Here is a 14,057-nt window from a genome sequence, read left to right on the forward strand (position 1 = left end):
TGTGGTGGCCCATCTGAATGTGCCCACAAGATGGAAACACCGTCCCCAGGGGAATAAAGGCATAGTAGTCTCTGTATGTAATAGATTTTATTGACCATATGGAACTGATATAAAAATCGTGTTGCATGGGGTAATCTGGACTGGAGATAGGAATGTGACAGGAAGAGTATGTTCCATAACCAGCTGGGTGGCTTTCTGAGTTCCTGAGCCTGCCCCCCGGGACCCCCACCAACTCTCCCACCAGCCCCTGGGCATTTACCTGATGCTGTCACGGAGGAATCCCAGGGAAGCGAGAAGTCCGAGGCCTCCCCCTCTTCAACTAAAAGAGAGAACAGAGATGGGCCTGTGAGTTTTAAATCTGTGCAAACAGGTCACTGGGGTGGGGCACAGGGCAAGGAGGAAGGATCATTTGTGGCGGTCCCTATAATACCCATGATCAGGGGGCAAAGGGGTCAAGCCTACAAAAGAGGCCTTTGTTAGTTTCACAGAGATGTAAAATAATCAGAACAAAACATAAACAGCAAATAAGTGCTGTATCTGTATGGTTCCCCCATCCTTGTGCCCCTGGCAGACATCACAGATCAATCACAGCACTGCCTCAAACAAGACACAGCATAAGAATCTTTCTCTACGCAGTGCGACAGGCCATTACTATCTATAATCAGAGTATCCACTTGAGATAAAGCCATTTGACATTCACAGAAGTAGAGTGAAGACTACTCTACTCTTCTCATCTCAGTCCTCCTCCTGGTCCTCCAGACACTGACCTCCTACCAAGAGCCCTTAGACCACCACTGAGATGTGAAGGCTTTCTCGATTATTCCAAGAAACAAACAAGTGACTCTCAGAGGTTGGCAAAGCATGGTGTGCTATCCTCTACACTGAGAGCTGACCCACAGACAGACCTCAGGACATGCTGGGGTCGACTCTTCCGTGGTCAGCAGTCCTGGGCCAGTGACATCAGAAAGCAACTCACCGGACTCCCCTGGTGGTGCAGTGGTTAAGAATCCGCCTGCCAGTGCAGGAGACAAGGGTTCGAGAGCCCTGGTCCGGGAAGATCCCCCATGCCGCGGAACAACTAATCCCGTGCGCCACAACTACTGAGCCTGTGCTCTAGAGCCCGCGTGCCACAACTACTGAAGCCCGTGCGCCTAGAGCCCGTGCTACACAACAAGAAAAGCCACCACAATGAGAAGCCGGTGCACCGCAATGAAGAGTAGCCCCCGCTCACCGCAACTAGAGAAAGCCCGCGCACAGCAACGAAGACATAATGCAGCCAAATAAGTAAATAAATTTATTTAAAAAAAAAAAAAAGAAAAGAAAGAAAGAAAGCAACTCACTTCTCCACTCCACCCCAGAGGCCACAGAATGAAGCTGGGGAGGGGTGAGGTGTCCCCACTACCTTGCGGCCCGGTGTGTGAGACCAGGCTGGTGGCCGTGGAGGCCATGCACTAGGAGAACACGGGAGAAATTCTATACAGCATACTAAAGCTCTTGTCCTGGAATTAATCCCAGTCTAGGGCATGTAATAATATTAAAGCTGGGTTATGGACTTTGTAAAATGGAACTCTGTTTAAGCCAAAAATGTGCACACACAGTATTTTTCAGATTTAATGGGCTCTGAAGTTCTACACATGTGCAGGCTAAAGCCACCACGTACCACCCTGTTCTCTTTGCGATGACGCTGTCTCTACGTGGGCACACACTGTGAGCCAGGCACTGCTCTCCGTGTGTTTAATCCCCATCAACACACTTGGAGAGGTGACGTGACGTGCCGGAGGTCCTACAGCTAGAAAGAGTCCACACAACGCTGGGGCTGGAACCCAGGACCGTCCATCTCGAAGGCTGCTCCTGTGTCCACCTGAGGTACAGAGGATGCTGTCCAGAATCCTAGCAACTCAAGACTGGAACGCAGCAACCCCAACCTGCCCCTCAGAAGGCAGGTACACAGCATGCCGGGCGGCCGAGCTGGGAGAGGAACAAGCAGGTTGGCTTGTGGTCAGACACCGGCTTCAAACCCCGATTCTGCCTCTAATTATATGACCTCGAGCAAATTGTTTAACCTCTAGGCTTCAGTTCTCCCATCTCAAACACGGAGGTAAAAATGGTACCTCAGCCACAGTGGTATTGGGAAGATTCAATGGGATGACAGCTGTCATCCACTGGAACAGTGGCTCAAGCACCCAGGTGGGTTTGGTGCCAGGGCTGGAACAGCTCTCGGAATTAACAAGTCCTGCTCTGCGTGACTCTGACCCTCTTTATTGTCCACCCGTGATCTTACACCAGCCCCCCCATAGAGCCTCAGAGAACATGTTTTCTTTCAACCCTCAGAAACAGCTCGCCCAAGAGGGCACATCCACGTCACTGAGCAGAGGCCAAGGAATGCTAACCAAGGGCCCTCTCTTTCCCAAGTTTGCATTCTGAGAGTAGAAACTCAGCATCAAGACAATGAAATGCAGAGACGATCTGGGTTGGGACCAAAGCTATTGTTTGACTCAGCTCATTACAGCTGGGGTGGGGCTTTCAAATATGCAGCTTCGTAACTACGAATCGAGACCTCGAGGCAGGCAAAACTGATTTACTCCCCAAGCTGATTCCAGCCAGACAGCCTCCGAAACACAGGCGGGTAACGCCTAAAGCGATCGGAAGCAGGCCGTGCATGAAAGGAGTAGTCGTGAGCAGCTTTCAGGGCCACACCCGAAAATCAGTTTCCTTCCCATTTCAGTGTTTACTTACTTTAAAATGTAATATATATATTGCTTCTGTTGAGAGGTTGCTGCCAATTTGTACGGTCATCATGCCTACCATTTCATAGGACACTGTCAACAAGATCTGTGTGGGTACCTAGGACCAAGACATGATGCACAACCCTAGTTCTCCCTTTGCCCTCGACGTACTCCAGGTATCAGGGCAAAAGTCCCCACACTTGGGTCCACTCAGTTCTCTGGTTGGGAAGTGTGACCTTCCAAGTCGTTGAACCGGAGGATGTCCCTAGGATGCCAAATCCTTCCCTCCCTAAGATTTGGCTTCAGCCATTATGGGAAGGAGAATGAGAAAACATCTGCTATTCCGGAGCTCTTGGGAGCATTCAAGGCTCTGTTTCCTGGGACGATAAGACTGCAGAGGTGGGAAGAGGAAGAGGGCGACCCGACGCCGCCGGCTGGGGAATTCCAAAGTGACAGACATGATTACAGGCAAACGGCCGCATCACACACCAGCATCCCCAGAACCACGTCCCTCACAGCGAGGGCCAACTCGCCTAGTGACATGGGCACGAATGCACTTTCTTACAACTGCTGACATTCACCCCACTGACATCCCATCCCCTGGCCCACATTATGTTTTTTGAAGGTATAAACACTCCTGATGAGAAAGAGTGACGCCCAACCGCCCACCATAACCATCACGAGGCCCTGTGCTACCCGACCCTGAACGTGAGAAGGCTCTCCTCCCCTCCAGGTGGCCTCTTCTGTCCAGGCTGGCCTCTTCAACAATAAGATAACTGGCAAGGGCAGCAGGCAGAGAGCAAGGAAGGCCTCCCCTACAGCTGGAGCCAGGCACTTGCTGGGGGGCCGGAGCCGTCCCCAAAGCGGAATTCTGCTGCAGGGGCACGATGAACACCGAGGGGTGAGCATCTCAGAGAAAACTTGATCAGCACAATGGCCAATATGGACAACACCCTAAGGGGCTGCCCAGGCAGCCAGGGAGCTAGGGGCTTTCTGGGGACTCCCCCAGACTCCACGTCTAACTTTTTAATTTATAAGATACTTGGCACCACTGAGGCCAAAGTACACACCCCCGCCGTGCCCAGCCTCAAGGGGAGCACAGGGAGATCCACTCCTGTGAATGATGGGCGTTGTAAGCACAGGGTGGGTGCACAAGGCCAGTATGTACACAAAGGGAGGGCGCGTGGGGACAAGTGTATACACATGGGGAAGGGGCACAGAGTGAGTGTGAACACACAGGGTAGGGGTGCAGCAGCAAACGAGGGGATACGTGACAAAGTGTGTATGAAAGGAATGGAGGTGCAGGGCCTATGTTCCCATGGAAGAGTGCACAAAGCGTATTCACCATGGTTCCTGGGGTGTGTTAAGAAAGATTCTGAGGCTCTCTCAGGGCATCAGACAGATCAGAACTCTGTGTTCTCTCTCTACTCTGGGATCACATGTTGTGATGGCTGACTGCCCCATGGGTGTATACACCTGTGAGCCCCACCAGATGCTGTCTGCCCAACTCAGCAGTGGGCTCATAAGCGACCACAACCCCCTTACTCTGGGAGTACCCACAGCTTGCCCGTCTATGCACCAGGATGACCTTGCCACCATCAATGAGATGCCAGTGAGATCCAAAGCCTGTGTGCTGGGCCTCTGGACTTACAGACCCTCCAGCAGGGGCAGGTGGTGCTAGGTGAGCACCTGTATAAGCCACCTCCCCAGTGCCACTTGCTCCTGGCCTGGGGAGGAGTATCCTCTCCTCGGGGCTCCCCATTACCTTGAAAATGCAGAGGAGATGGAGCTGCGGAAGGGAAAAGAAAGGGGAGGCAAGGGGCTGAGGTGGGAGGCTGGAAACGGGGCCCTAGAACCAGGGCAGGACTGGGGCCGCACATGGAGGTTGATCAAAGTCAGGCAGGATCTGGGTTGACAGACAAGGTGTAGGTTCGAGGCAGGAAAGCTCAAGCACAAGTGCTAAGGCAGACGGTGTCAGGAGGTGAACGAGAGAGACAAGCAGAGGCAGGCATCGGTCCGAGGATCAGAGGAGGCCTCCAGCAGGGCAGCAGGGCCCAAAAAGCCCCCTTCCCTACCGCAAAATCCACAACAGGCCAGCTGCTCAGCCTGTCTTCAAGGATCTGCGAAGGCCCTGCTCCTGGATGTAAGCCTCTGGACATGTGTGCAGCGAGGCGCTTCTCTGGGGAAAGGATCCATAGTTTTCATCAAAAAGATCTAGAATCTGCCCCTCCAAAAAAGGCTTTATTTGAGGAGTCTTCTCAGCTGGCCCCACCTCTGGCTGGTGGTCCCAGGGTCTGAAGGGACCACTCCATGCTTTGCTGGTTTTTGTCCCAGGGATCACCTTACCCTTAGGGAAGGGTTGCACCTACCCTGGCCTGACAGAGGCTCCCTAGAGGCATCCCTGCCCCAGCAGAGGTGGTGAGCCTGGCAAGGGGCACATGGCTGTTCTCCTTGGCTCAGCCTTGGGGAAACGCTCTCACCCACACCAGGCCAGGGCCCAGGAGAGTAAAGGACACATTGAGAGCCCAGACTCATTGTCAAGCGTGAAATGGAGCATCACTCCTGACTTAGTACTAAGCAAACTCAAGGAACGAGAAAGTGTAAAGCAGGAAAGACTATTGTGTACGTATGTCCAGGTTGTGCACTGCACAAGAGGCCCAGCAGAGGTGGTGAGAGAGGGTTGAAATTTAGCCCACAGCCTATCTGTTCTGGTGCAAGGCTATGAATGTCCAGAGGAAGGGGTACCCATTGTTTTTGCACAAAGGCACAGCTGGCCTTTTTTCTAATTCACACAGATGTGCTATAAAGCATAGCCCATGACCATCTCTGGCATCAGGCTTCAGGGCAAAATGACCAGGGTCGGGGGCAAACTCAACCAGTGGACCCACACTTTCAAGGCTCTTCTCTGGTGGGGATGGGGGACAGGCAGTGGATGGGGTGGGGAGAGTCATGGCATGGAAGAGTACAGGCCCTCTGCAGCCAAAGCTAAAACTACCCAAGCCCCCCAACGCCAGCCCCCTCACACCAAGCTCAGACCCTCAGAGGAACCAAGACCTTGCGACAGGGTCACATCACAAACCCATTAATTTAACTCCACGATTCCCCGGCCATTTGCTGAAAAGAGAGGAAACTAACACTTTAAATGATGCAGGTAAGACCACCTGCCATTCTCCTCCATGCGCATCTGCCCAGAGCCAGGGTGCGAGAAGGGCTGAGACTCTCTGTACCCTCCCATCAATCTGTCCACACCCCTGTCACCTGAGCACCTCACCACCAGGAAGATGGGTCTAGGATTTAAAGCAATCTATTTTTGGACAACATCGCTCCTAACCAGAAGCCTTCTGCCATCAGATCTAGTGCTTTTAAACACACACACACACACACACACACACACACACACACACACACAATGGCGGTATGTCCCAAAGTTGGAGGAAAAACGTTACCTAGACTTACTAAGAGATAGTCGGTGGGTCCACAAGTCGGCTGCTTTGTAATATATTTTTACAGCAATTTTGGTAATATTTAACTTCCCCCTTAAATGCATACTTTAGAACCAGCACCTATGAAAACATGAAAGGTTACTGAAATTTTTTCATAAATTGTTCCCCTGGCCTATCTTGGGCAGAGGGGTAGGAAGCCTAGATCTCACTCGGCCACTGGCTTCCCTTTCTCTCCTTGCCTTGCTTATCTACAACACAGGGAGCACACAGGGCTCTAGGAGTAGTCCAAGAACTCCAGAATAGAAGTTGTTCCATCCTCACCAGGAAAGTGACATTTCCAGAAGTCATCCACGGAGCTCATCTAGCAGGACAGATGAGTGGGATGAGGGTATCTGGAGAGAAGCTATAGAATGAAGGGATTCATGGAGTGGGCCCTGAAATAGGGCTCCCCAGGACCATCCCTAGCTCTGCCACTTACAGGCCGTCAGATCTGGGGCAGGATGCTTGACCCGCTCTGACCTTTGGTTGCCTCCTGTGTAAAATGGGGGTAACACTAGTACCCACATCACAGGAATGTCGAGAAGACTAAATGCAGCGGTATTCCTGAAGCACACGGCTCAAGGCGAACACGCGGTCAATATTAGCGTTACTGCGATAACTCAAGCTGCCCCTTCACCCCCTGCGGTGGCTGGCCAGGTTTCACTCTGCAGGTAAAGAGTGAGGGCTCGAACAGTGAGATCAAGTTTCCCACCGAGATCCACCCCTACCCCCCCCCCCCCCCGCAGGAAGGGCTCAGTGAGGGCCATGGATCTTTCGGCATCACCGCCTTCTCGTCCCCGCCACGGTGCAGGGAAGGTGTCCCTAAGTGCGGGACCATCTGGAGATCACAGCCAAGGGCTCAGCTTCTGTGCCAGCTCATCTCCCTCTCCCTCCCGGGTCCCCCCGTCTGCACCCCACACACCCCAAAGGAGAGCTGGGAGATATCTGCAGAAGGAACAGAAGCTACAAGGTCAGCAGAATCTATATTTTGGGGAACCCTGCAGAAATTTGATTCCTTTCTCCCACCCTTCCCTAATAAAATGAAAATGAGGGTGATGATAATGATGGTGATGATGGAAAACATAGGGTAATAAATGTGAAACATTTCAAGTTTTCTTTAAGTCCTCGTAAAATGGGTTTTTCACTAGACCGGGGATAGAACACAAGTGGCACACCTGCCCCAGCTCCCCTGTCCTGCACCCGTGGCAGGCACTGCTGATGAGTCAAGGCACTCCTTCTCACGAGGCACAGATGCAGCTTCAAAGGCTCAACAAACCGGGTTAAAAACCTATTGGCCTTCTCTGTCCCGGTCCATAGCTTCCCTCCCGTTCAAACAGCTCTTCACGGCACACACATACCACACACATTCACACACACACACCTTACACTACTCTTGGGGTGTGTCCAACTGGAGTAGATCTAGGCCAGAGCCAGGACTCTCCCCCAGAAGAGCAACCTTCACTGAGCCCCAGTGGCCCCAGGCGTCACGCCGAGCATCCCACCTACAGGCTCCCATTGAATCCTCCCCGCCGCCGCCTAAGGGAGGCCTCAAATCCCCACATTTCTGATGAGGCAATAAAGCCCGGGGAGCCCAAACATTTGTCCAGAAGTCGGCCCATGGGCTCACAAGGCCAGAGCGATGTTTCCAAGTGTAGCTTTAGCTCAAAGCCACAAACACCCAGCACCAGAGGGCGCTTACAGGTATTTCCTCAGCTGCTACCTGAAAGTCAAGGCTTTACTCACCCATTTCACAGAAGGGGAAAGAAAAGTCCCAGAGAAGAGAAACAGCTCACCCAGGGGGGCAGACAAGGTAACAAAAGTCCTGAACTCGAATACTCTAGCTCCCAAGCCCTGGAGTCCTCATAGACAATGCTCCCTACCACATGGTTCTTCTATGAATAAGCAGCTACGTGTTGCTGAGCTCTCAACAGGGCTGTGATGAGCACTTTGTACACTTTCAATTGCCCAGAGCAGTGCTTCTCTGAATGTAGTCCCCAGACCTGCAATAGTAGCATCACCTGGAAGCTTGAGAGGGATGCAGACTCTCTGGGAGTGGGGCCTGGTGATCTGTATTTTTACAAGCATTCCAGGTGATTCTGATGCCTGCTAGAGTTTGAGAACCACTGGCCTACACAATCTTATGAGATAAGTACCTTTGTTAACCCCCTTTTACAGATGAGGAAACTAAGCAGTTTGCCAAAGGTCATGGAGAGGTGGAGCCAGGACTGGGATTATTTACCCCTTTGTTTTACTTCTGCAAGCAGCAGTTCCGGTTCACATTGACTGCGGTCAGCCAATGACAGGCTTCTCTCGCTCTCTCTCGCTCTCTCTCGCTCTCTCTCGCTCTCTCTCGCTCTCTCTCGCTCTCTCTCGCTCTCTCTCTCTCTCTCTCTCTCTCTCTCTCTCTCTCTCTCTCTCTTCCCCAGGGATTGAAATTTACAGAAGCTTCGGTAAGTCCCTCTCTGTGCCAGCTCCAGGGGAGCCCAAGAAGAGAATTCATCCTCTGGGGTCTCCTCCCAAGCACACAGGTCCTTGGGGAGAGAAGGAAAACCATGTGAGACAGTGGTGTGTGGTAAATCTTTAAGAAGACAGTGGTCCAGGGAGGAAAAGGGCTCTGGTGTGCAGTGTTTGCCACTTTCTATAGTGAAATACTCCCACCACAGCTACTGTCAAGCTACCGAAGAGGACGCTGCTGAACGTGGAGCTGGGAAAAGATGTGCATAGTAGCACACCACCAGCTAAAGAAGCAGTGCCACGGAGGGGCGGGCACCAAGCTGGGGTGGGGCAGGGGCGCCTTCCTGGCTCTCCCCACCTACCCCATTTGTCTTGCTCAGGCTCAGGCCCCATGTCCCAGAATTCACTCACCGCTGCCCTTCTCTTACTGTGTCCTAGATCAAGCATCTTTTTTCTTGTTATAAAAGTTTCTGAAATAAACGCTCCATGTACAATGTAGAAAACTAGGAAATAGTGAGTGAGTTAAAATGGGGAAACTAAAAGCACAACTTTCCCTGTATAAATGCATTGTCACAACTTTATAGAAAGTTGAAACAATACATGCAATTGAACAACACAACCAGTTCTGGAACATGCTTTCCTATCTCAGCAATATATAATAAACATCTTTTCACATCAAAAACATGGACCAACACGGATGTTATTAATGGTGGCCTGAGTCCCATCATAGGAGGCTCCAGGACTAATTTAACCAATGTCCTGTTGCTGGACACCTAGGCCACTGCTAGTTGTTTTCGGCTGTAAGAGAAGCCACGTTGCAAAGCCATCCACACACATAAAACACGGCCGCAAGCCTGCTCAATGATTTTTCTTAGAATTAGTTCCCCAAAACAGGATTACTAGGACAAAGAGTTTGCCGATTTTCAGGCTTTTGAGACATACTGCCAACGTGTATTTGGCCTTTTCCTCCTTAAATAAGCACGGAGTGCCTCAGGTGACCTAGCTCTGAGCTAGGTATTATGAGAAAGATGAGAAAACGGACTTGGACTTTGACTTTCAACCTTCACGCCGTGAACTCCATGGTGACAAATGTTACCACTGTTGTGCCCCTTGGGGGCTGGTACATAATGACAGCTGAGTGAATGAATGAATGGATGGATGAACAAACTACGGTATGATGGAAGATGCTAAATGAATCCCAATCTCAGAGACAAAAACAAGTGGACACAATAAGGACCCAGAGTGTAGCATGAAGGAGTGGGTCGGAGCTAGGAAAGGTGAAAGGACAGCAGGGACCAACTCCCACCCACATCCCACAGCTCAGCGCTCTGACATGGGTTCTTCCTGTCCACAGTCATAGCTCCAGAGAAGCCTAGAGCTAGGATGAGTTTCTACTCCAACTGCAGATAAAATTCTGATTTCCTTTTACACTGACATGTAAATCTTATTTTAGGAAGACTGATATTCATGGATAAAAATTTCTAAAGTCTGTGGGTCTCTTTTTTAATGTAAATAAAACATTTCCTGCTCAAAGATGAAGTTCAGGAAAATCAAATCAAACTGCATTTGCCTAAACAAGGAAATATACTGATATAAACTCGGGGGAATCTGAGGCAACCCCACCAGGCCCCACCCAGCCCTACTTTGGATTCTGCAAGGGCTTCAAGCTTCTTGCCCAAATTTCCAGGGTCAGCCTGACCACCAGCTACATAACCACCCTTCTTCCCTGGTCAGAAACACTGCCCAGAGCTCAGGCTCACCTCCTCCAAGAATCTCTCCCTGACCACCCTGGCCCTGGACTTACGTTAGCCTCCTTTGCAGCAGCGTTATTGCCAAAGAAAGACGCCTTAGGATCAAATCCCCATGTGCCATGGTTTGCTGTGTGACCCTGACAAATGAAGTAACCTCTCTGTGCATAACAATCCTGCAAGGTAGCTCTGAGGATAAAATAAGAAGGTGTTTATAAGGCACATGGTCCTGAGCCCAACACTCAGGTGCCTGGCAAAGAAAAATGATCCTACAGCATGTGTTGCCCCCAACTGTACTCTCGGCCCCTTTAGGGAGACCCCCTGTGTCTCCTCTTTCTCCAGGGTCAGCCTGACCACCAGCTCACTTGGCACAAGACTACACATATCAGTGACACTAGAAACGACAATCACTTACCGCTCTTCACACACATCATCACATTTATGTTTAATCCTCCCAGTGACCTGACAAAGGGTGATGGTGCCCATTTCACAGATGGCGAAACCAGGACCTAAATGATTTTTTTTAACTGGGCTAAATTATACAAGCAATGGGAAGTAGAGGTCAAATTCGCAGCCAAATCTCACGTGGCCCCAAAGCTCACACGCTACCACCAACCCAACACGCCTCCCAGCCTGTGCTGAACAAATGGTAACTGACGGCCCGAGGTTCCCAGGCCTCCTGTGCTGCCTCAGAAAAGCCACAGCTGACGGGGAAGGTGGGGTTGAAATGACTCCTCTTTTTGCAACCCTCCAGAGCCCAGTCTGCGAGGTCAACGTTGGGGGTGTCAGCCTAGGTCAGTCACCCACACTCCCCAGGGCCTGGATTCGGCCTCTCAGTCATGGTTCCACACCCATAAAGTGGGGGTAATAAAATTCCCGTTTGTTTTGAAGACAAAGTGAAATAACACATGTAAAGGGCTTAGCCCAGTGCCCGGAACCTAGTGAGAATGCTAAAAAAGACTCTTGTGTCTGTGCTCCCAGAAAAACCATTCAGGGTTGGGATGTTTCCTGAAAATTCCCTTTCTGGGAACCCACCTGCCTGGGCCTTAGCACTTGGAGAGCTCCAGGCCCCCCAGGCTGCCCTCATGCTTAATCCTGTCTCTCCTGAGGTTAATATCCCTGTTCATATATATATTTCATTTCATACAGTCGCCCCTGCACGGTCTCATTAACCAGAAACATGCAGCATATAAATGTGAATTTACGACGGGGTCTGGCTCCACATCCTGTTTCGATGGCAACACTGGGTTCTCACCCACCAGCTGTCCAACTCTGACGGAAGGTGACAAAGCCGAGGGCACACTCTGCCGTGCACGGAGGGGCGGAAATAACACCCCACACAAAGGGGTGCATGGAAGCGGCCCACTGAGCGCTGGGGACGTGAAGGTGGGCACCAGGGCCACGGGGTCAGGGAACATCGGCCTGGGGCCCCCGCCCCTCACTCGGGGGAGAAGGGAACGGCATCTGCCCAGTTCTGTTTGCTGTTTAGGGCGGGAAGAAAGGAGGGGGTGAGACCAGAATCCCACTCTCTTGCCTTTTTTCCACTTTCACTTAAAGAATAGCACCATAAAGTAGAGACTAATATTTTTTTACGACCCCTTAACAACTTATCCTCTGTGCTAACATACTATAAATAAATGTCAGTACCTTGTTATACATGTGGTTTATCTTAGACACAAGCAAAGAGGAAACCGAGTCTGTTACTGAAAACTGGTGCGTGTGTACGTGTGCATGTGTGCATGCGCGCGGGTGTGTGTTAGTGTTTTCATTACATTTTGGAAACACAGACCAGCCTCCATCTCTTTCTTCATATCAAAAGCCCCAGTCTTCCACAGGAATGAACTGTAATGACCGTTTCCTAACATGTAATTCCACAGGGATGTCCCTGGGGTAGGGGCAATCATAACGCTTTGCAGTTTAAAGAGTCAATACTTTAAATAAGTCTGATTTGGGAGGGGGACATTTCATTGGCGCAGATGTGCCCCTCAGCTCAGCGCCGCTGCCCACCCACCGTGGTTAGAATGCACATGGAGGCCTTCAGGGGGCCCTGAGCACCTCCATCTGGCAGCTGATCTCCCCAAGGCGGGCCTTACATCATCCAAACTTGCCCAAAGTTCCTGAGAGGATGACCATCTCGGGGTAGGGCAGGAGTCCCCCTGGGCTCGCCCTCCTGAGCCGTCTGGTCCCCAGAGCCGGCAGGGCCTCCCCAGACCTCCCCTGGGAGCTTGGCCAAGTCACACCACCTGTCACACCGAGTGTGACCGATGCTTTTCTTCATATCAACCCCCTTCTTTTACTTAAATACCTTATCTTCCAGCCTCCTTCTAGGCAGCGCTACTCACAAAATCACACATTTGGTGTGCTAGGAACAAATTTCTAATAGCTATTAGAATAAATATATAAAGTAACATTTTCCTAATCGTGGAATAAATATGTAAGTATGGACGAAAAAAACTCATTCACCTATCAACCACCTGTATCACCACAGGACTCAGGAATGCAGAATGTCACATTCTGAGGACCACAGGCATGCGCAGTGCTGGGCGACTTTGATAAATAAATGAAGGGGGGGCACACGTGTTCATTTCCTCCCACCCCAAAAGTGCATTGCAGTTGTCCTACGTGGAACCCCAGAAATCCACCCAGCCCATTTAAGCTCATTTAAGGGTCATGCTGAGCAGACGGTGGCAGGGGATACGCCAACTACAAACTCTCCCCCAGCTTTTAGCTCGTGGGCCCACCACGGCCTGGAGTGGGGGACGGAAAATCTGGACAAGGAAGCTGCTTCCCAAGTGTGCCCGGTCACTCCCTGCACCAGGCAGAGCCCGAGCACGTGGGCCACACCAGCCTGAGGCCACTTCCCAGTGCAAGCACCCAGCTGGGCCAGGCAACACCAGCCTCAGGAAGACGCAGGGGGAGCCCCACCAAAGGCAAGGCCCCAGAAGGGGCCAGGTGGACAGCAAAGGCTGCAGCAAAGCATGAAGGCAAGCGGCCTGCAGCCCCCAGGCCCCGAGGCTGGCACAGAGCCCTGGAAAAAGGCTCACGGCTGGGTAGAGGGTATACTGAGCCCTTCCTACCCGCAACCACATCTGTCTCATCCCACAGTCCTGAGAGGCCCAACACTTGCCAGATGTGGCCGCCCATGGGGACCGAGTTCATTTTCCTCCCGTCCTGTGATAATACTTGGCTGTGTTTATTTAACTTTCTGCTTTGGATGGAGGAGAGATGGGCCAGGAAAATCAGTTTGGCTCCCTTGGATCAAAACATAGCAGCCCACACATCATGCGAGGACACCCACGCAGAGAAGCTCCCCCGCCCCACCCAAAAAAGCACATCTGGCTCACTGCTGGCAGGGGCCGGCCCGGACCCTCGGGCGGCTGCTCCGTGCAACTCAGGGTAGGCTGAGCTGTTGCACACGCCCCACGTGCCCTGCCAGGGCCAGGCTCCTCGCAGTATCCCAAGCAGCTCTCTCAACCAGGCCAAGAAGCTCAGAGAGCTTTCAGGTGACACATGGTGCAGCTCGTGGGTAGTGGAACCAAAATTCACAGCCAGGTCTCCCCGCCCCCAGACCCTGAGGAAGGTGAGAGAAGGATGGATGGCAGGAAGAAAGGAACATCCGTGAGAAAGGCTCCCGAGGCCCCAGGTCT

General features: G+C 51.7%; 1 protein-coding gene across 2 annotated transcripts in view; it reads right to left on the reverse strand.

Moving 5' to 3' along the window:
* The window catches only part of ZNF423 (zinc finger protein 423), a 327,403-nt gene that overhangs the window by 268,674 nt on the left and 44,672 nt on the right, over positions 1-14,057 (reverse strand). For both annotated transcript variants that reach the window (XM_060130610.1, XM_060130611.1), the window contains exon 2: positions 260-319. In XM_060130610.1, the coding sequence (XP_059986593.1) occupies positions 260-319 (60 nt within the window). The remainder of the gene's footprint in view (positions 1-259; positions 320-14,057) is intronic.

The sequence above is a fragment of the Lagenorhynchus albirostris genome, chromosome 19, assembly GCF_949774975.1.
Source record: "Lagenorhynchus albirostris chromosome 19, mLagAlb1.1, whole genome shotgun sequence".
NCBI classification, from domain to species: Eukaryota; Metazoa; Chordata; class Mammalia; order Artiodactyla; family Delphinidae; genus Lagenorhynchus; species Lagenorhynchus albirostris.